The sequence below is a fragment of the Grampus griseus genome, assembly GCF_964374135.1.
Source record: "Grampus griseus genome assembly, chromosome: 20".
Lineage (NCBI taxonomy): Eukaryota > Metazoa > Chordata > Mammalia > Artiodactyla > Delphinidae > Grampus > Grampus griseus.
The window spans coordinates 53461535-53483666 of NC_139014.1; the positions used below are offsets into that span (position 1 = coordinate 53461535).

General features: G+C 55.6%; 1 protein-coding gene across 4 annotated transcripts; it reads right to left on the reverse strand.

Moving 5' to 3' along the window:
• Positions 1 to 2861: 2861 nt before the first annotated feature.
• FOXN1 (forkhead box N1) lies at positions 2862 to 21161 on the reverse strand (the record flags this gene model as incomplete). Of its 4 annotated transcripts, none has more annotated exons than XM_082678515.1 (9): positions 2862 to 3178; positions 4944 to 5435; positions 5629 to 5836; positions 9015 to 9111; positions 10457 to 10587; positions 12380 to 12490; positions 14820 to 15278; positions 15668 to 15799; positions 21114 to 21161. In XM_082678515.1, 9 exons carry the CDS (start codon positions 21159 to 21161, stop codon positions 2862 to 2864), a joined length of 1995 nt encoding a protein of 664 aa, XP_082534641.1. The 4 variants fall into 4 exon arrangements, with proteins under 4 accessions (XP_082534641.1, XP_082534640.1, XP_082534639.1 ...); XM_082678514.1 differs by having other exon boundaries at positions 12380 to 12493; XM_082678513.1 differs by lacking the exon at positions 21114 to 21161 and having other exon boundaries at positions 12380 to 12493; positions 15668 to 16156.
• Positions 21162 to 22132: the final 971 nt, after the last annotated feature.

A 22132-nucleotide genomic window follows, 5' to 3' on the forward strand; every position in this document is an offset into this window, starting at 1 on the left:
CCCTGCATTGGCAGACTGATTCTCAACCACTGCGCCACCAGGGAAGCCCACTGGTGACATTTTTTAATTGAGAGAAATGCTAAATTCGAGGTAGAGATGAGTGAAAATGAAGGTGTAATTCCTTTATTCAAATTCATGGACTCATGAATTCTAACCAGTTTTAGAACCCTCATGTTTAGAGCCCCTGAACAAAAGGGTTAATTCCCCACAAATAGAGGACTAGTGGATAGTGTTAGAGCATGCAGACCCTGCATCCATTCAGACTGTTCCTCACTCTAAACGGTGGTTGAACACGTGGTGATAGGTGGCCAGCAGGGGGCAGCATATGAGCGGAAGTGTGGGGCTCAGTTCAGAGGGAAGCCGCCCCCGCCACCCACCCCCCCGGTTTTAAGTCCAAGGGCCAGTCTGGTTACAAACAAACAAACAAACATAAGACCCCCAAGTCTTATCTGCTTGCCACCTGTCTTACTTGCACAGGGGCAAGCTTACTCGTAGGTGTGTCGAATGGGCCCAGAAGACTGAGGTCGGACTGAGGGCTCCTGGAGATGTCCTTGCTTGCTGCCTAGGCTGGAGGTGTGGAGCAGGTTGTCTGAGTCTCCAGCGTCCAAGGAAGTGGGTTCTCCCACGAAACATTTGCCCAGCCCTTGGGGTCTTGGGTATCAAGACACAGGCCTGGGGTTGCTCAGAGCTGGGGTGCAACGTCAGCTGGGGGCTTGACAGAGAGCCTTCACCGCTTCCTATACTGCGGGGCTGGGCTGCGGCGCGCAGGGTGGGGGCATCTTCCTCTTGGGTGCACTGGCTGTCCATGCCTTCCCCCACTCCCTGCCCCGCCCTCTCCCTCTAGCCCCAGCCCCAGACTTAGAGCCTCTGTGAGGGAGGGTGCTGATGTAGGGCGGGGTTCTATTATGGGATCCTTTGCAGAACTGTCCTCTGGGGAAGGCAGGTGGTGTTGGCTTGCCCCTAGGCCTAGCCCCTGGAAGAACTTTCTAAGCAAAAGACCCACCTGTGGCTGCTCTGAGACTCATGGTCTGAGGTCCAAGTATGTGCTTTTGGCTCCCACACCTGCCCCAGCCCTGTTCAGGCAGAGTGTGGGGCTGCCTCTCGGGCTGCTGTTTGGTGACAGCAGCCTGCCTGGTGGTGGTACCCTAAGTGGGACTGAGTGGGCCCCTGGCCCTCCAGAGACCACCCTCCAGGGCTATGGTCCATTCATGTCATCTGTGGAACCCAGAGCCGAGCCAGGGAAAGATGGGGGCAGCAAGGCACAGCCAGGGTAGGGCAGTGACCCTTTCTTGTGTGAGGAGATGCAGGGTGAGAGGAGGGAGGGGTAGATCTCAGTACGAAGGGGTGTGGTGGAAGGGCACCCTCTCCCTTCCTCTGGGCAGGGCAGCTGCTGCTTCCAATCCTTTTGGAAGTTCTCCTGGAGGAAGTTCTCCCCGCCAGCCCCATCCTCCCCATGCTGGTTAGGAAGTACTCCGAGATACCTCACTCTTTGGATTGAAACTTCACAGTCCTAGGTGAGGGTCGGGGTAAGATCACAGGACCAGGGAATCTACAGTCCGTGTGTCCTAACATTTCTGCCCCAGGTGGGGAGGTCCGGAAAAGAAAGCTGGTAGCCGAGACCACAGGGCACTTGCTTTATTGTTCCAGGACAGGGGACAATGGCAGGTCTTCAAGAGTTCTGCTTGTGTCTCATCTGAACCTGGGGCCAACCTCCGGGGGTTCTTGTCACCCTCAGACCCTGGATAGGCTGAGGCTCCCACTTGGTAGGGGTTGGGCTCTCAGGTAGGGCATGGAGGGCAACTGGGTCACAGCTCCTCATTCCAGGGGCATCCCGGGCCTGCCAAGCAGTCAAAGAAGGGGGGCATGGGTGCTGCCCCACCAGCCTCTACCAGACTTCCCTTCCCTGAATGCCCAGGCTGCCTGAGACAGCTGGAAGTAATTCACAAGCTGGGGCCTAAACTACATGAACTTCTCAGGAGTGAGACTGTAGTGACCTGGAGGGGCCCTTCCTGCACCCAGGGCTGGGAGAAAAGGACAGTTTCAAGTTTCTGAGGGCAAGGGCTTTTCCAAACACTTTGTGTCAGAATTGGGCTCAGTTTGGTCCTGGGGTGGACACTGCCCCTCGTGTGTGTCATCCTGGGAAAGGCCAGAGAGAGCTTAAGTTGAGGACAGGCAGAGCCTGGCAGGGCGGGTGCTGATGAATAGCAGACCCCGGGGGTGGGTCCACAGACAACCTGGGGAGAAACTCCATATCTCCTCCTTCTTGATGGGCCGCTGGGATGAAGATGGGAGAATAAATACAGGGGGCTTCTGGGAAAGATCATGCCTGGAGGGGAACGGGCCTGCAGAGAACGTGGACGTCAGAATAGGGTTCCATGGTGGTCTTGGACCTGGCATGGGGGCCCTGAGTTTTGGTAACCAAAGCCCTCAGCTGCCCCCAAAATGAAGTCAGGCTCTGATGTAGTTCTGATTCCTCTGGATATAAGGTATGTGTGTGTGTGTGTGTATGTCTGCATAACTGTATGTGTGTGTGTCTGTGCATGTGCGCCCGTGCATACGTGCATGAGGGCTTAAGTGTGGATGAGTGTGAGCTAGGGAGAATGTATTTTCTTCTTGCCCAGACACTTGCTCTTCAGGGGCCCTGAGCGAGGAGCTCGTGTACCAGGCGGCAGAAATGTGTGAGGGGCAGAATCCTGGGTGGTGACTTCTACACCCCCAGCTGCCAGCTAACAAACAAGTTGGCTTAGTGGCACAGGGGACAGGGAGTGTGTTCCTTCCTTGACCTTTAAGGTGAGCCCGACATGGGTGGCCAGCTGGGACTTCCAGGCCAGGCAAAGGCTGGAGCAGCTGCTGAGCATAGCTCATGCTAGGGCCATGGGCTTGGAGCTGGGGCTGAGGTACACAGAGGGGCCAGCAGGGGCCATGGGTTCCAGCTCCATGAAGGCTGAGTAGAGGGTGGTGAGATGCAGGTCCCCCACTGCCCCGGAGGCCCCATTGCCTGGTGGTGTCAAGTCGCCTGCCCCGCTGCCTGTCTCTGCCAGACAGGGCCCAGGGGGGAAGCAGTGGGATGGGGATGGGGGTTGGGGCGGCAGCATTGAAGATGATGTCAGGGGTGAGGTCACCAGTACCAAGGGGTCAAGGGCCAAGCTGTCATCCTTCAGCTGTTCCCACAGGTTTCCTATTTGGGGGAGAGAACAGGCGTCACTGGGAGGCACTAAGGAGCCCTGTCTACCTCCCACCCCATGCTCTCACATGCTAAAGAGAGCAGGATTGGGGTAACACTGAATGGAGAACAGCCCCTTGGCACTAGCTCTGTGACCCCAGGCAGTTGCAGAACCTCTCTGGTTCCTCCTCCCATGTAGGACAGTTTGAAAGCCATAGCTCAGATGATCTGTGTGGCTCTTTTTCTTGTGGGTGGGGGAGATGATCAAGGATTTGAGAGCTGCCTATTGGAAGGGTTGATGCAGATGCTGTACATTCTGGGGTTACCCTGGGGAGGGAGCCCCAGGAACTCTTCACCCTGGCTCTTGCCCAGGCTCCCAAGGAAGGTGGATCTGCAGCCCAGACCAAGGATCTTCCAACAATGCACTGCTGCGTCCAGTGAGCTGGTTGGGCTCAGCTCCCTGGGCATCCTCCACTGCAGGGCCCAAGGGACGGGAGCAAAGCCAGGAAGCACTGACTCTGGGAGCAAACAGTGCTGCCACCAGCTCCTCCTCTATGTGTTGTGTGACCTGCATCGTGGCAGGCCAGGGCCTGGAGCTCCTTCCCTGGGTATCAGGGCTGCAGGGTCTGGAGGAAGAGAGCTGAACTAAACCCTCGACTGAACTTGGCTGCCTGGGTTCCAATCCTAACTCTCCTTCTTTCTCTCTCTCTTTTTTTTTTTTTTGGCTGCCCTGCGCGTCTTGCGGGATCTTAGTTCCCCGACCAGGGATTGAACCTGTGCCCTCAGCAGTGAAACCGCGGAGTCCTAACCACTGGACCTCCACGGAATTCCCTTAACTTTCCTTCTTTCTAGCTAAGTGACCTTGAATAAGTTACTTAACCTTGGTACACATCTGTGAAGTGGGTTGAATAATCCCTACTATCCTATAGGCACACATGAGAGAGCACATGCAAAGCGCCTCACAAGATGCCTCACAGTTAGCAGGGCTCAGGTGATGCTTATGGTAGCTCACATGTCTATAGCTTCTTCTGAGGCTGTTGAGCCCTGTTCCCTACCTCTGGAGGGAGGCTCTAGCTGCTCGTTTCTAACAACAGCTTCCCAAGACCTGGGCTCTCTCCCCATCAGCCTGGGAGATCTCTGGGGGTCGGCTGCTCCCACCTGCTTGTGGGTGTCTCCTACCCCAGTGCACACAGAAGGTCTGAGGCCTGGGTCAGCACCCTCCTTCAAACCCCCTGTGGCCAGTACCAGGACCTGGGGGTGCACTGGAGATTAGATGGGAATGGGTGGGGTTGGCCACGTGCAGAGATGGAGCAGGCAAGATGGAACGGAAGAGATAGAACCTCTTCCCCCGGGACCTGCCTAGCTCTGAGGCCTTCCGTTCTTCCAGGGGGAAGATCTGTCTCCTTCCTCTGCATTAGAAGATGAACTCAGAAAATGCAATCGCTTCTGGGAATGTTCAGACCATCGGTCACTCACAACCAAATATGGAATGGAACATTGGGCCCTTTCCAGCCCACCCAGAGCTGAGAGCGGTTTGATGATAGGTCAGTTGGAACCTGTTCAAGGGCACCAGGAGGAGGGAGATGGGGGCAAGGACATTCCTCTTCGACCCTTAACCACCACTACCCCCTACCCAGCTTGGGCCTTCTCTGCTCCAGTTGACCTGAAACCCAGCAGTTAGTTAGCAGGCCGCAGCCTGGAGACTTAGACGGGACGGGCCACACTGCCAGATGTCCCTCTCCAGTACTGTCCCACTTCTCCCTTCCCATCCCCAGCTCACCCTGAAAGTCGAAGTCAGTGAGAGAGGGATTGATGGCATCCAGGTCAGTGCCAAGGTCTCCGTCTGGCAGCAGGGTTTCATGTATGGTCCTGGCTGGGGAAGGTTCAGCCAGCAGCTTGGCACTGTGGCTGGGTGGGGTGTGGGCAGGCAGAGGCGAGTCCTGGGGGGTGCCCGGCTGGGCCCGCAGCTCAAGGTGACCATCTGGCTGTGGGAACAACGGCTGCAGAGGTCCAGGAGGGGCCAGGCCCGGTGAGAGGTGCGAATATGTCTGCCCATAAAAGGAGGGTGCGTGCCCCCCAAGTAGGTCCTGCAGGGGATTCTTGCCACGAATGGGGCCCGGAGCTGGGTGGATTGACTGCAGCGGCTGGGAGAACCCGGCTGGAGGTGGCAGGGGCCGGATGGAGCCTGAGCCTGCCAGCCCAGGGGGTGGGCAGCCGAGCAGTGGGGAACCCAGCTTCTCCCTCTTGTCTCCAATGAGGCTGTCCAGCTCTTCTGAAAAGGCCCAAGAGAGAGAGAGACACCATGAGGCCTCCCTTTCCCCACGAACGCTCCCAGCCTTAGAACCGCACTCAGGCGCTTTCCTCACTTATCAGTTCTCCTTGCTCAGCTTTTCTTGCCTCCTCCACTCTTATTTTTTTTGCCTCATGGGCACCCTGGGCCCTCCCTGCATGGCCGTTAGCCTCACCTGGCTTGGCCATGCTTTTGCGCACGGCAATGGGGTCTTTCCTCTTCCACTTCTGCAGTTCCTCCTGCATCTTGTCGATCTTGGCTGGATTGAGGGCCCACAGGCAGCCCTTGCGAGAGGAACTGCCTGATTTGTTCTCTACCTTCTCGAAGCACTTGTTAAGAGACAGGTTGTGGCGGACAGAATTCTTCCAGCCATCAGGCGCCGTCTGCCGGAGCAGAGCAAGACAAGAATTCAGGCCGGGGTCACGAAGCCAGAAAACTCCTTTGCTATCTGGGCACAGAACTGCCACCCACCCTGGGGCTTGTCGTCCTCGTCAGCACCCAGCCCACGCTCGGTACCCTTCAGCAGTGGGGCAGGGGTGGGCAAGAACCTTGCTCACAGTTAGTAGCACCTAGAATCTGCCTTCGTCCTACACCATGCCCTTCAGAGAGGGCTGTAGGTGGTTCATAAAGGAAGGGCTGGTGGGCGCTACGGACGGCCCCGCCCCTCCCCAGCCTGCGGTTGGGCCACTCCCCACTGGGTCCTCAGGCCTGTGCTTGGACCCATCTGTGGAGAGGGACTCGCTACGCTGAGCTCTCCCTGCTGTGAGTTTGTCTCTGGGGTGTAGGTCTGTGGAGTCCTCTGAGTGTGAGGGCATGTGTGTCCCTGAGAAATGAGTGTGTGTGAGAAAGTCTCTCTGGGTGTGTGTGTGGGTATCCATGGTTGTCTGTGTGTGTGGTTGTGAGTGTTCATATGTGTGTGCCTGGGGGGCGTGGCCTGATGAGGAGGCCAGCCCTCAGGCGGGCGGTGCTCATGCCAACAGAATAAACACCCATTAGGAGGCCTGGTCATGCCACCAGGGCAGTAATTGCGCCCAGGGAGGGTTGTAAAAACTATTAGGCTGACTCAGTTGGGTGAGAGGCAGTGGCGGGGGTGCCAGGGGGCACCCCTTTGCCCCCACCTCCAGCTCTGTCCCAGGCTCTGTGACAGTCCTGGGCCCAGCAGGGGTGACTGTGGGCAGAGTGCCTGCTCTGGCTGGTGAGGTCCCTCTACCCTCATCCCTCGGCCCCTCTGCCTTCCAGCTCACAGTTTCTGCTTAATGAGGGGCAGCCACTCCCTCCTCCCCAGCTCACTTGCCCCAGGGAGCAGTCAGGCTGAATCATGTCCAGCAGAACTGGGCCCTGATGCCAGCGTCACTGCAAGTTGCTCGCAGGAGCTGCTGGAGCCTTTCTCAGGGGCCGCTGGCCTGGGTCAGGGGCCTGGTTGAGATGACCCTCAAGGCTCCCAGGGTCATGACAGAGAATTCTTGAGCCACCGGACCAGCCAGCTGGGGAATTCAGCTTCAACTCCCACGACAGTCCCTACTAGGAGTCAAGGCTGTGGGCAGAGTTAATGGGGACTGGGCCCTTTTATGGCCCCATAAATCTGTGATTTGGGGGTGCCAGGGCAGCCCCCACCCCAGCCACTTCCTGTTTGGAAGAGGGGTGGTCAGTGCTAGCAATTATGTCCAGTGGCTGGACCTTCCCCAATCCCACATCTCTGACTCACAGGGCTTCAGGACGCCCATCTCAGCTGCCTTGGACGTGAGTGCTGCCCACCCCAGGGTCCACTCTGTCCTTGCCCAGAAAAATGACCTTCAACTGGGGAGTGAGTGATAGAGGGGGCAGAGGATCTTTGAACTAATTTCTTAGGTGGGTCAGAGGGGAACGGTGAGAGTTGGAAGTAACTTACGCGCCGACGGGTTCAACCTGACCATTTTACAGACTGGGAAACTGAGGTCCAGAGAAGAAAGGGTCTAGCCCTAGATCACACAAGGAGGTGGTGACAGAGCCCAGACTCCAATTCTGTTCCCTAACTAAGGGCCCTGCCCAGCTCACCCCATAGGACTGCTTTCACCATCTGGGGCCTGACCCATCCTCACAGATGCTTTCTCTCTGAAGTCAAATGTAAACTTGGGAGTGAGGGAGTGATGCAACTGGCTAAGAACAACAACTGGAACCAAAAAAAAAAAAAGCAGTTAGACCTCTTCACTACTCAGCCCTACAAAACAGGGATTACACAGCTCCCAGGAAAAATAATTAAGCCAGGAAGATGAGACGTAGGGAAGGGCTGGGAGTTGGCAGGGAGGACAGGCTGAGAGGAATGGGGCAGGGCCCTCACCTCCCTCTCTCTGGCCTGGCTCCTTGAAGCCCTAGGGGACCCTCTAAAAGCGTTATAGGCCAGGGAGGCTCTGGTCCCCTGACTTGCTGGGGTAGAAGGGCAGCTCTGGATACTGACTTTGATGCTTCTTGAATCCCCGTGACAACTCTCCTTCCTCCTCTCCCTTCCAGGACCTTTGATGGATGACAATACTTTTTCATTCTTGGCCAGAACTCTGACCATCTTGCCCACTCCTCATCTGATAGCAGCTCAGCAAGTACAAGCTTGTTTGAATATCAGCCTCGAATTACCCCCAGGCAGCACAGTTGGGAAGACGGTGGGGCCAGAAATCACTGGCAGGTGGAGCTGGGTTCTGGCTTACCTGGGCCGCAGCTCCCACCCTCTGCCTGGGTAGAAGGTGAGACTGTATCCACTAGGGTGCAGGCCTTGGAGAAGGCACCCCTCACACGCAAGCTCTGACCTCCCCTGCACCCACCCCAGAAGAAGGGGTTTTTGTTGGAGGGCCTGGGGAGCATCAGACAAGGGAAGTGGGTGGTGTGGGAAGCCAGAGAGCTTGAGCCGGCAAGTGATCCCACTTGATGTTTGGCCTTGAGTAAATGGAGAGAAGGGCATCTGTCCTGCCTCTAGGGAGGGAGTTTGCTAGAGCCCCATCCCTTCTGTGGATGATAGAAATTATTGATAGATCCCGTCCATGGGAAGGTCGGGTGAACCAGCCAGTTCCCTAGGGCACTCTAAGACCATGAAGCCCACACTCTGCTTTCTGGCAGAACAGCAGCTGAGACTGCCGCCCACAGAGGCAGATCCTAATCTCTCCCAGGAAGGTAATGAGTTCTGCAGTCCCAGCATCCTGTGTCACCTTGGCTGGCCAGCTCCTACCCCAGTTCCTCCAGTCCTACAGCATCCTGGGGGCAGCGGTGGGAACAGCCTCGCATTTCTTCCCAAGCTCTCTCTCCCCATTTGGGGTAGGTGGACGCTCCTTGAAGCCTATCAGAATTGCCATGTCCACCTTCCACCAGCATGAGGTCTGACTCCAGCCTGCTGTGTGACCTTTGGTGAATGGCTTGAGCTCTCTCTTCCTCACACAGAACTGTCCTTCTGAAGTGGAGACAAGGGGGAGCATGTGGGGGACACACCCTCTCCTGGCTTTCACTCAAACTCATCTCCCACCTCCCAACAGAATCCTCTGGTTCCAGAGAGGCCTGGCTTGCCTGGGGCTGGTGGGGTGTGGTGGATTTGGGGCTCACCTTGAAGTAAGGAAAGTGCTCCGTCATAAAATTGTAGATCTCGCTGACGGGAAGGCTCCCAGTTTTACTGTTCTTCAGGGCCATGAAGATGAGAATGCTGAAGGCAGAGAAAGTTCTGAGAGTTTGAACCTCTGACCTGGCCTGGAGTCTCCCCACCCCCACCCCCGGCCTGGCTGGAATAGTCAAGGAAGAATAGTCTGCTGTAGAATTCATGCGTGAGAGGCCCTATGAGGTCCAGAGAAGAAGGAATGAGAAAGTGTCCACTGAAGTCAGGAATTACTGATATACAAGGGTCTCGTGGCATCTGAGAGAGCTGGGTTACAATCCTGGCTTTGGCCACTCACTAGCTGTGTGACCTGGGGTGAGTGCCTTAACCTCTCTGAGCCTCAGTTTCCTCAGCTTTGAAGTGAAGAGAGTAATAGCTGTCTCAGAGTCGTGAGGATTAAGCATGCTGCCTAGCACATAGAAGGCACTCATTAAATGGAAGCTGTCATTACCAGTCAGCCTTCAGCCGATTGCATGAATGTTGGATAGTAAGGGAGGGGATTAAGGTTTTTTGAGTCCCTAAAAAGTGCCAAGCACATTCTCTCACTTAATCCATCCAAAGGCCTGAACATTGCAGTTCTCTCTCTCTCTTTTTTTTTTTCACAGATGAATAAACAGAGGCTCAGAAAGATTAAGTAACTTGCCTGAGGTTTCACAGCTAATAAATTCAGAGCCTGGAGTAGAACCCAGTTCTACTGGACTCCAAAGATTGCATGTGCTCCTTTCTGCTCATCATCTGGCCTTCCACAAACCCCTTCTCTGTGCTCCTGGATAATGTTTAAGTTCCTTTTCCTTCTCCTGAGCTCATACTGGCTGATGACCTGACCCCATGAGGGGCCTGGCACACAGGAGGTCGAGTATTGATGCTGGTTAGATGAATGAAAGTTCAGATGGAAGGTCTCCCAGATGGGCTGGGTGCTGCTGGCCTGGTACTTATAACCCCAGCGCCAGAGCAGTTGCACCAGATCTGGTAGGTGCTGGATAACTGAGCCGCATCTGCAGACCTCATCCCTCACTTACTTCCAGCAGAGCTTTGGGGTGAAGCTTCTCTCTATATCTGGGGAGGGAGGGAGAAGGGGGGAATCATCCCCCCTAAACTCTCAGTTTCAGGCCCTGGGCCCCAGGAAGCTAGAACTTAGCGGGCTCATCCAGGGCACCAGCACCTGCTGAGCTGAGCCACAGACATGGCTCCCCAGGGTGAGATGAGAGGTCAGAGGTGAACTAGTCAATCCCCCTGCCCCATGCTGGAATCTTCTCTATAGCATCCTTTGGAAGTCCACTAGCTATGACTTCCATTCCCTGCCATTACCCTTATACCTCAAGGGATTCCATGTCTCAGTTTCCCCAGGGTCCTCTCAGCCCTCTTCCTTCTACCTCAGGAGTGCTGAGAAACGTACCTGTAGGAGTAAATGGGTTTTGGGAAGAGAGGCTGGTGCCCATCGGTGCTGGCCTGGGGTGCAATCCGCTGGTATGGATAGTGTGAGGAGCCCAGGTAAGGTACAGGGTAGCTGCTGCCACCTGGTGAGTACTGTAGAGGTCAAAGGGGCAGAGTGGTTGCCATGGTAACCAGTCTTCCCAAGGAAGGGGGCTCCCTGCCCCCATTCACATACATCCAGAGAAGGAACTGAGGCTAGATTCTTCTCTCCTGTGCTCCACCACAATGGTCATGGGCCCCAAAGAGCTATCTGAGGATGCTGGCCAAGGATGCGGCTATCCGGGGGCCTGTGAGGAGATCCACATTCCAGAATTCAGGATCTCAGAGGCCTCAGAGCTCCCTTCCTCCAGCATCTTTCTCTCAGGTCTCTAGGTACTCTGGTTGCCATGGTGATAGGACAGGAGTTGGGCTAGAGAGTGTGAGGGGTAGCCCAGGCCCTTGTACCCTTCTGGGCAGGCGCTCCAGACCTCTCTGGTATCTCCTGGAGTGGTCGGGCTGGAAGTGGGGTGTCCAGCCTGGGCATTTGCTGGGCACTGCCACCTTTTATGAGTTTCAGTGGCTCCTTGAAAGGGCTGGTCACGATGGTGGGCAGGTGAGGGTAGGAGGTGGTTTTTATGGCAAAGGGAGTGGCTGCGGTGCCAGGGATGGTGTTTTATGGGGGTGAGGGTGGGTAGGAAACTCTGACTCCCCCATCTGCTCCAGGCCGAAGTGATCTTTCCAGGTCACCCGAGAGACACTTAGTGACTGAGTCACCTCTCTGCAGGTTCCATAAAGCCCTGGGTGTGGCTATCTTGTTCGAGGAGGGGGTGCAGAAAATAGAGGGCATCGAGACAGGGCTGGGCATGACGAGGCCGCCTAGGGTCTGGTAGTCCCTTCGCCCTGCTGTGGCTCAGTCCCTGACGGGCCAGGCCGCCTCAGGGACATTCCTACCCTGGGTCAGACCGCGAGCCTCAGGAGCGCTCGGCTATTCCAGCCAGGCTCGTCATGGAGTGAGGATGATCCCTCTTGTGTTTCCTCTGCTTCCCTCCTTCTCCTTCTTTCTCCGCACTAAGCAGGCAGTCTGACCAACACACCCCCATCCCCCGCCCACCTGCCTGCCTCCCTGGCTTGGCCAAGATCAAGGCCAATGCCAAAGAGCTGGGAGCAGAACCTGCTCCACAGGCAGGGCCTGTCTCAGTGCCAGGCTGCAGGTGGATGAAGCGGGGTGCTGGGCAGTCACTTGCTCTGTCTTGCCCGGCGACTCCTGGGAGCTGCTTGGCTATTCTAGGACTCTTTTCTTTCTCTTTTTAAAAACCTCCATCCCATGCCAGTATGGGTCAATTACTTGGCTTCCTGTACGTCTGGGAGGAGCTGAGGCTGGGCAGTGGGGTGGGAAGGGGGATAGGGCCAGAGATGATGGGGACCTGTAACCTCCAACTGGGAAGGTCCCCTAACTTCACTCCTGGTTCCACCCTGTCTAGGCTAAAGGGAAGTTTGAGGCCAAGGCCACATAAGATGGTGGCTGACCCAGACGAAAGCCCGCTGTTCCCTGGTCTGCTCAGCCTTGTGTGTCACCCCATTTACTCCTTTTCTCTTTGCTCAGTCCTTTTCTAGCTCTCCTCTTCTCTCCCCTTTTGGTTCCCATCCGGCCCTGCCCCAGTCTCAGTCCCACTCTCTTTCCTGAGACCTCTCAGGCAGTGTCTCAGACAAACCCCACCCCAAGAGAAGGGCAATTGCTTCCCTCCCGGTGAACCCCTGTTCCCCACCCCAGGTGGCCCAGCCTGAGATTCAGGGCCCGGCTCTCCCTACCTGCCCATCCAGGTGTGCACACACACACTCACACACACACCCACACATGTAATATCCTGAGACCCTGGGGAAAATTGCCCACCTGCCGCAGACCTACCTGGTGGAAGGGGGGCTGGGAAGGACAGTACATATGCTGCAAGGGGGGCTGGTAACAGTACATGCCTGGACCGCTCTCCAGAGGTGGGGGCTTGACCTCAACTTCTGACTCCTGCTGGAAGGAAAAAATAACAGATGACCGAGCTGGACCATATTTTTCTTCCTTTTTCTCTTCTGTGTCTCGAACCTTACACAAAAGCAACCCCTACTTTGCCTCCCCCAGAGCTTATTCCTGGAGAACAAATAGAGAACAGAGAAGGGCAGGGATTTTCCTGAGGGAACTCAGCAAGTTAGTGGTGGAGCTGAGGCTGGAACTGACAGGGCTCCCCATCCCCCCACCTCCCTGCAGGTGAGAGACTGAGGCTGGGCTGTCTGGGGACATGGGGGAGACTTGTCATTGGTCACACTGAAGCTGGGGTAGGACCAGAGGTCTCCCTGGAATGGCACAAGGGTGCACTGCCTGACCCCACTCACCAAGCCCGGCTCAGGACTTGCTTGTTGGTTCAGAGCCACCAGCCCCTCAGAGCAGGTGTGCAAAGGACCACTGCTCTAGAATTCCCATTGCAGAGCCATGGTGAGGGGAGCACAGGAAGTGGCCAGAGAGGTTGGTCCAGCTGGGGCCCCCAAGGTCCTGACCCTTCCTCTTCTGCAAAGCCCAAGGGAACTCTGGCAGGCTCTCTGGAGGGGGCTAGCGAGTCCCCTCTGCTCTGGCCATCCCCAACTCAGAGCCTCTGCTCTCTGCTCTGGGGAGTGTACACTGTTGCTGGTCTGCTGGAGCCCCGTGGCCTTTCTCACTCTGGCGGAGGGAGCCTGCAGCTGCTGCTGGCGGTGGAGGCCAGATCCTGGCCTCCCAAGGGTTGTGAGCCCCACATGGAGCCCCCAGGGGCCAGCATAGAGTTCTACCCAGAGTAGGGCCAGACAGAGTATGCAGCTAGGTACAGGAAGGTCAACAAGGCCAAGAGCAGGTGGACCATTCTTCCTGGGATTACCAGGGGCCTTGGGAACCAGCATCTGGGCCCAGAGGGTCAAATTAGCTGTGAGCTCTTTCTGGGTGTGCCCGGGATTGCTGATGTAGAGATAACCCTAATCATAGAATCTCAGATCTAGAAGGGCCACAAACACTATGTCCAGCCCTATCATTTGGCAGATGGTGGGGCTGAGCCCATTGAAGGGAAGTGATGTGCCTAAGATCACTCAGAGTCAGCCAGCCTGCTGTGGGTCTCTGGGCCCAAACTCTTCTCTCCATTGTGTGTGTGTGTGTGTGTGTGTAAGAAAGTGGGCTCAAACCTCAGCCTCACTTCTTATAGGCTGAGAGACACCTTGGGCAAGTCACTTGCTCTCTACGGAGCCTCAGTCTCCTCATCTGCAAAATGGGGTTAGTGGGAACTCTTTAGAGGGTTGTCATGAGGATTGAACAGGGCACTTGAAAGAAAGCATCTGGCACAGTGACCACGGGCTGGCACTGAGTGGACATTTAGGGGGAAGTAACTGGTATGATGGTCCCTTTCCTGGGGGCTGCTGCCACGTTCAATGGGCCTGAGGAAGACGCCGTCAAAGGGCCCCAGAACCAGAAGCAGACTCCGTCTTGGCCGCAATTGGTAGGGGCCCAGCGCCTTCTCTATCTTCCACTCCTGGGAAACAGGCTTTTGTTGGGGGTGGCTTGTGGATTGAATGGGAGCCTGTTTGAAAGCAAGAGGTAAGGAGAGCTGGTGGGCATCTGGAGTAGGCACAGCCCAGGCTGGGGAGCGGGGAGCAAAGCTCCCTTTAGTCTTCCTCTTCCCAAGGCAACAAGCCTATGAGGTACTATTAACGATACTTTTCTGATGAGGCTCAGAGAGCTTAAGTGACTTGCCCAACGTCACACAGCTTGTGGGTACGGCTATGAAAGGAAATGAGCTTTCAAGGTGCTTTCAAGGTATTTCTATGAATATACCCAGGCCTCACTCCGGGTAAAGAATGGGACCAGAGTGTCCTTTGAGAAGACTTAAGTCCTCTCTCAACTCTGTAGGCTGATGCTGGAGAGAACATTGTGCCCTGTGGCTCCTCCCTAAACCCTTTCTCTTGGCCTCTGGAATGCGTTTTTCTTCTCACATTTGCATATGAGCCTGTAGGTCTGGCTGGAGATTCTTGACACTTACACAGAGAGAAGCTGCACACTGGAATCCTGACTCAGGAGCCTCTGGGAAGCTTCCAGCTTCCTCGGTCTGACCGGCCTCCCCAGCCTTATCCCCTCCACACCAGGCCAGGGCAGCGACCCTTGCCCAGCTGACCTGGAGGCCCAGAATGAAGCCTAGGGTCCCCAGCTCTCTGAGCTCACTGCTTTCCTGGTGCACACTGACCCTGAGTGGAAAGCTCTGGAAAGGGATGGCGGGGGGTTTGTTCTGGGCTGCCAGGAATTGGGATGGGGGTAGGTGGGATGGCTGCCGGCCACTGGTACTCACCAGGACTTGGGGGCTGTGCTCCCGGCTGGGGTAGGGGAGCCCGTTGCACCAGGCCTCTGCTGGGAAGCCGGGCAGGAAGGCCTCACGCTCCCCCACATCTGTGGGGATCTCCTCAAAGGCCTCCAGCGCCCCTGGGGTCTTAAAGGAGTGTCCAGCGAGGGCCAAGGCGGTCTGGGCCTCAGGGAAGACGTCGTCATGGAAATGCCGCTTGTACGGATGGAAGGGCACGTGGCTGCCCTTGAGGAAGCGCCCGGGGCTGCTTGCCGGGCCCTCCTCAAAGCCGAAGCCGGGGTACTTGTCTGAGGGTGAGAGCCGGAAGGGGCCCAGGCCAGGGCCAGCTGGGCAGTGGACCTGCTCGGGACCCGGTGATGCGGCGCAGGGGCTGTGTGGAGGCAGTGAGGGTGCCCTCTCTGGAGGGCCATCGGGCACAAATGATGAGCAGCTGAAGCCGGCATGCTTCTGGGGTGGACAGAGGGTAGAGAGCCTGTGAGCGGAGGCTGCACCGGGACCCTACTCTGCGCGAAGGTAAAGGGCCTGTGGCTGAGCTCTGGCGAGACATAGCCTGCCCTGGGAAACCCCAATCTGACGAGAGCACACTGCTTCTAAACCTGGTCGCCCCCAGCAGGATGGAGGCACAGCCCTGCCCTGGGAAAGCCCCAGACTGAAGGGACAAGCAGAGGCCCAGGTCTGACACTTCTGGATCTGGGAGTCACTGGGTACTTATTTGCTGGTGGAAGGGACAAGACAGATGCAGGCAGGTCCCTGGGGGGTGGGGGTGATGGCCCACCTGCGGCTCGTGCACCTCTCAGGTCTTGGCCTCAGCCTGGACCTAAGTGCCTGGTACTTACGTTCTGTGGGGCAGGGGAGCCTGGGAGGCCCGGTGCCTGCATGTGGTCCCCTTGGGGCTCGCCCTCCAGTCTGGTGGGGCCCGGCAGCGTGACGTCAGACTGCTGCAGGAGTAGCGACACCATCACCCAGTCCTGGCCTCGAAGAAAGCCAGCTGTGATGAGTGTGAGGACCACCGTCCAGGGCTGACCAAGCCCAAGTCCATCACCTCCATTCCCACCCCATCCCCAGGCTGGGACCCTGACTCCAGCCAGATGTCTGATGAGAGGGGGAAACAGACAGACAGGGACAGATAAACAGACAAACTGAGAGGAACATCGGAAACAGAAGGAAGCAGATAAACAATGGGAGAGACAGAGTATGAAGGACACAGAGAGAGAGAGGCAGGTGGACTCGAGGGGACTTGGATGCCTCGTGGCCCCGTGAGCCTGGCCGGCATCCCCCACGGCACTGGGGATGCCACTACCGGCCCACTGTGGAACGTGTGGCATATTTGGTTTTCTCCTATGTCTTCCACACTCCAAAGTACCTGGGACTTTGCGCAGGCCAGTGCCCTTTCTGAGCTTTGCACTCACCTTTCGAAAAACTCAGGGCCTATACTAGGTGACATGGAGGGCTCTTGCTGTTCAGACCTTCTAGAATTATAGGAGAACTCTGTACCCAGCACAGTTGAGTGGTTAAGAGGACTCAGCTCAAAGCCAGCCTTTGCCTTTCCTTGCTAGCTGTGTTAGCGAAGCTTTCTGAGCTTCCACATCAATCATCTGCAAAAACAGGGAGAGAGAGAGGGCCGCCCTCGTGGGGATGCCGGATTAAATGAAATCATGCACATGAAGAATTTAGCACAGTGCCTAGCATGTAGTAAGTTCTCAGTAAATGCCAGCCCTCGTTATTAACATCATTATTAGTATGGTTCTTTTTTTTTTTTTTAACATCTTTATTGGAGTACAATTGCTTTACAATGGTGTGTTAGTCTCTGCTTTATAACATTAGTATGGTTCTTACTACTACTACCCTCACTTCTCTGCCTTCCTTCTCCACCATCTGCAAAGGGCAGTTTCTCCTGAATTTCTTCCTCTTTGCCCAAGTGGTTTCTGAGAAAGGCCACCCTTTGCTGAGAGTCTGCTCTGGGCTGGCCACTGTGTAAATGATTAGGAGAATTTTCTCATTGGTTTGTCAGAATAATCCTGTGGGTGAGGGACATTATTAACCTCACTTTCCAGATGAAGAAACTGAGGCTCAGAGGGGTTAAGTGACTTGCCCAAGTCACATAGCTAATCCTTGATAGAGTCAAGTTTTGAACCCAGATCTGTCTGACTCTGAAGGCTACACTCCTCTCAGTCTCTTCATTTGTTGCGGGTCAGAGTGGGGGGTGCATGGGCTAGGCGCCAAACAACAAGAAAAGCACGAGGTTTACACACACACAAGACCCCCTCCGGCAGAGCAGGAGAACTGCATTTCCCCAGCCCTGCTCTCCCAGGAGCTCTGGTGGGGAGGGATGGCCGTGGTGACTCCATGTGCCCAGCCTGGGGTTGGTACACCTTTGTTAAATAAGCTCTCTCCTTCATTTGACAAGGGGGTAGTGGGGACAAAGAAGGGAGGGCAATTGCCCAAAGTCCCTCAGAGGATCAGTGGCAGAGGGGGCTAGGAGCTGGGGTCCAGGTGGGGGCCTGGTGGAGGCTCTCCCGCCCCTTCAAGAGTCTCCACCGCCCCTTCTCCATGTCCCGGTGCCGCTCACTCGGCAATGCTAAATGTGGCGTGACCAGGGAAGCGCCGAGCTGGCCGTAACTGGACACCACGGTGGAGCAGGCCTGGGGCCCGAGGTGCAGGGCAGCCCATCTCTGGCTCCGCATGATTGCGCGGCCCGGCCCCTGCTCCCTGGACAGCCCCTGGACAGCTCAGGCCCGCCTGCCACTCCTGGCCCTGGTCCAGAGGTGCTTTCCCAAGGCCTTCTCCAGGCCTACCAGAGGCAAACCTGGGCCCCTTCCTCCCCCAGGTCTTGGGCTTTGTAACACGTGGGGCGGTGGTCACTCTCCTCTCCAGAGGCAGAAGAACATATGGTTAAGAGCAAAGGTTTGGGATTTGGGCTGACCCAAGTTTGAGTCCCAGCTGTGTCACTTCCTGGCTGTGTGACTTTGAAAAAACGGTGCAGTTCTCTGTATCTCCTTTTGCTCCTCTGATAACAGGGCTTGTGGACCCACCTCCCCCCTTGTGGAGAGAGGGATGAGGCTGCCTTAGTCCCTGACCCCTTTCTCGAGTAGCTGGTGGAGCTCTTAAAGTTGCATTATCTAGTTCCGAAGCTCTAGAGTCAGGATTGGGTTTGAATCCCATTTAACAGTGGGACTTTGGTTGGGCAACTCGCTCAGCGTCCTTCCTCGGACCTCAGTTTCCTCATCTATAAAATAGGGCTAATAGTACGTACCTCTCTGGAGGGTTAAGTGATATATTGCTTGCAAATAACTTAATGCATAGGATGTGCTCAGTAAATGATAGCTATTATTAATATTAGCAGTGGGACAGAGTTATCCTAAATGATGAGCTCTGGGGGTGAGGACCAGGAGAGCGGAGGGAACTCCTCTTTTCTGCCTCCCACCTCCGTCTCCCTGACATCATCCTCCCCCATTGGCAGAGGCTACACTTCTCTCCTCTTGACCCTCTGGCCTCAGAGATCGTTTTAGCCTTTCCCCTGAGGGAGAATGGCTGCAGAAACTCCCAGGGATTCGAGTAGGAAGGAAGGGGAGGCGACTCTTGCTTTGGATCCCTCAAGAGGCCTCTCTGACGGTTGCAGTGTCCGGGCTCTGGCATCTGCATTCACGAGGAATCTTTCATTGATGACTAATCTTTACGCTACCTGCTGCAGTTTCAGGGGGCACAATAGGATGTGTGCCTGCAAATCTCGTCAGCAAACCAGTGCAGGAGGTCCAGTCAGCTCTCCTCCTTCCTTGGATCCCAGGAGCTACCCCTGATGGCACTCATGACCCTGCCACTCAGGGTGGGCTTCCACAACCCACAACCTGCTCTCTTTTTGGGCTAGAGCTAGGCCAGGGCTCTCGATGGTGGACAGTGCCCTGGGGTCCCTTGGACTGTAAGGACTTCCCTAATCACAACTGCACATCTATAAAGCACTCTGCAGTTGACAAAGCACCTTCGTATCTATCATCTCATTTCATCCTCCCTTTGCCCCAGAGAGTAGCAGGCAGTGGTGTGCTGGAGTCAGCTGCTATGGACTTGTTAGGGCCAACTGTACCCATCTCTTTCCAAATCCATTTTTGGTGAAATTGGCCCAAATTGGCCTTGGTGGGAATATTTACCCAAGGAAATTTGCAAATGCTACAAATTAGTCCTTTTTTTTGGAGAGCTGGTGGGTGAGCATTTATCATACATCACTGGTAGGGGAGAAATGTCATTAATCCCATTTTTCAGGGGAGAAGATTAAGGTCCAGAGAGAAATGACATGCCCAGGGCCACATAGTTAAAACTGAAAACCACATCTCCTGCGTCTCAGGCCTCAGAGCCCCAGTTACGCCCCCAAACCACTCCAGGGGTGCAACGCTGGCAAAACTTTAGCAGAAGACCACTTTAGTATCCAGGTATTCTGTCTACCCCCTACTCTCAGAACTTTTCCTTCTTCCATGATCCTTGAGGAGTGGGAGGGCAGGGGTAGGGATAGAAGAAGTAGACTTGATCTTTCCTGGAGTCGGAGGGAAGAAAGAAATGCTAACCTGAGTAGGAAACATGACGAGGAATAAATTCCTCAGAAAGAATGAACACAGGATCAACAACCAGTGTTATCAAATCTTTGCTCTGTGTCCTTCTCACAAACAGCCAGGTCTTTTGTCCTTTCCACCCAGCATATCTCCCCACCCCTCAGAGACTCTTTTCCCAGTACCCCAGGATTAAGGCAGAGGGGGTATTTGTGGGGTAGGAGCGGGGGGACACCCTGTTGGCTGGTTGTGTGACCTTGGACAAGTCGCTTCTCCTTTTCTGTACTCAGTTTCGTTATAAGTAAAATGATGCGCTGGGACCATTTACATCTAAAGATGTTGAAGCTGGTCCTGTGGATGTGTATATGGTCCACAGAGCTGTCAGTTAGGCCCTCATCTCTGCTTTTTCTTCAGGAGGGACCTCTCTGAGGAAATCCTCAAGGGGACCAGGAACAACTGGGTGAGTTATTATACCCCAGAAAGGAGGTGCTGTATTATCACCCTCATTTTATAGACGAGGAAACTGAGGCTCAGAGAGGTTAACCTGACTTGCCCAAGTTCACTCAGCTAGTGAATGATGCTCCCCAGGATTCAGACACAGGCTTCAAAGCGAGAGTGCCTAACCACTACGCTACACAGCCCCACCTCGGGAACACCTCAACTTCCTTGCTCACACCTGGAAGCCAGATTGGCAGGTGAGGGGCAAGGTTGGAGGTTTCCTTGGGGCGGTCTGTCCCTGTACCCTACGTGGGCGGCTGAGTCACAGAGGACACTAAGGGCCCTCACTGGGCTCTACACACTCCCTCCCATGCAGGCTGCTCCTACCTGCCCTTTACAGAGGTGGAGATGGTAGAGTTCCACCTTAATGGTTTCTGTTACTGGCTGTGGCAGCATGTTTTACAAGGGGTGGGGACCGTGCCCAGTGCCGCCTGTGGCCCCACCCAGGCTCCACCCTCCCGGCTGCTGGGAGGGGTCCCCTGGAGCAGTTTGGTAGGGGCCACTCCTGAGGCTGGACACCCTGGATACTGGGAGTCTGGGGTTTCTAGCTCCTCTGCTCCCATCAAGGTTGGGGGTTCTGAGGCCAAAATCCTGTCCCCTCTGGCTCTTGACCCTGACTCGGTATCAGGAAGTGGGTCAGCTGCCCCTGCCTTGAGATCTGATTAAAGCACTCTGAGAAGCAACTACAGATGAAAAGGGCAGGGGGTGGAGTGGGGAATAAGAACAAAGGATGAAGAGTGATCATGTCCCCCATGTGATGCTTTCCTCAAATCTGAGCCACGGACACCTGCAGCTGAGTCGTTCCCATTCCCCAAACCAGGGCTCTCCTGAAGCCACTTCAGTCATCCCTCTGCCTCTGGAAGTAGGCCTGTCTTAGAGCAGAACTCGGTATGCCCATCCCGAAAAAGCGCTCGAACCACCTCGCATGCCTGGGGCCGACCTTGAAGTTCTTCCCGATGTCTAACCCGTAATGTAATCTCTCTTGTAATGTTAGTCTTCTTGCCGTATCCTTCCTGCCGTTCACCGAGGGCTAGTAAATGGCAATGGACTCATCCCTCCTGCAGGGTGGGTCCCAGCCTGGCTGTGGATGTTGAACTCCAACAGCTTTCGGTTCCCCCATTCTCCTTTGCCCAGAACCCCTTCCTTTCTACCGTCCCTGACCATCGTGGGCAGCTTCTCATCTCTCCAGCCCGTTCCCAGCCCCTGCCACCCAGCCTTGGCCCCAGAGGAGCTGAATCCAAGCACTCACAGTAGGCTCTGGGCCATGGCCACCATCACGGCTTCTTCGGGGAGTCATTCAGCCCAGGAACTCCCCAGGAGCTTCCACTGAGGTATAAATACTCCCACATGCCTGGACCAGCCCCCTGCCTGAGGGCCGGGGCGGGGCTGCCTCCGCAGGCCAGGCAGGCAGGTCACATGCCCCATAAATGCCACTGGACCACAGGCCCTTCCCAGCAGCCCTGGGGAGACCGAGTGGGACCTGACCTCCTTGGATGGAAGGATGATGGATGGATGGAGGGAGGGATAGGTGGATGAATGGAAGGATAGGTGAGTGGGTGAAATGGACAGATTGATGGGTGGACAAATGACTGGATGGAAAGCTGGACAGACGGACAGACAGATGAATGAATGGACAGTGGGACAGATTAATGGGTGTCCTTGAACTGCCTATAGATGCTCATTTGGTAGATGGGGAGAAAGAGGTGCTGGTTTCATGGAAATAAGAAATGCTATCCTTCAAAGCTCCCATCCATCTCTTTCTGAGACACACCCACCAGGCCCCCTTTTCTCCTCTGCTATGGACACCTGGTCTGAGAGACTGGCTCTACTGGGTTCTCCCTACTCCTTAGGTGACTGTTTCCAAGACACTTCCCACCTAAACACCCCCAACCCCCAAGGAATCTTTTGGTCTTTGGTGTCATTCATGGTCTGTCTTTTCCTCCCTCCTGCCTCCTCTGGAGTTCAGGCTCTGAGGCTGTGAGCCCATCTCCAGATCTTGTGCCCAGAAGCAAGGTCATCTTGCCCTCCAAGTTTAGCAGGGGGAGGGGGAGGCAAAATTCTCCCTTCCAAGATCATGAGACCCTTACATGTGAGATTTAGGGAGAAGGTGACTTCCACCCCGCATCTGCCCCAGGAATTTTTAAAGGCATGACTGCGTGTGATGGTGAGAATAGGTCTGGCAAGGGACTCGTATGTGAGCCAGGTGACCTGGAGCCCCTGGGGCCCGACTTCAGAGCTGGGCTCCTGAAGGGTGGGGATTCCTTGCTT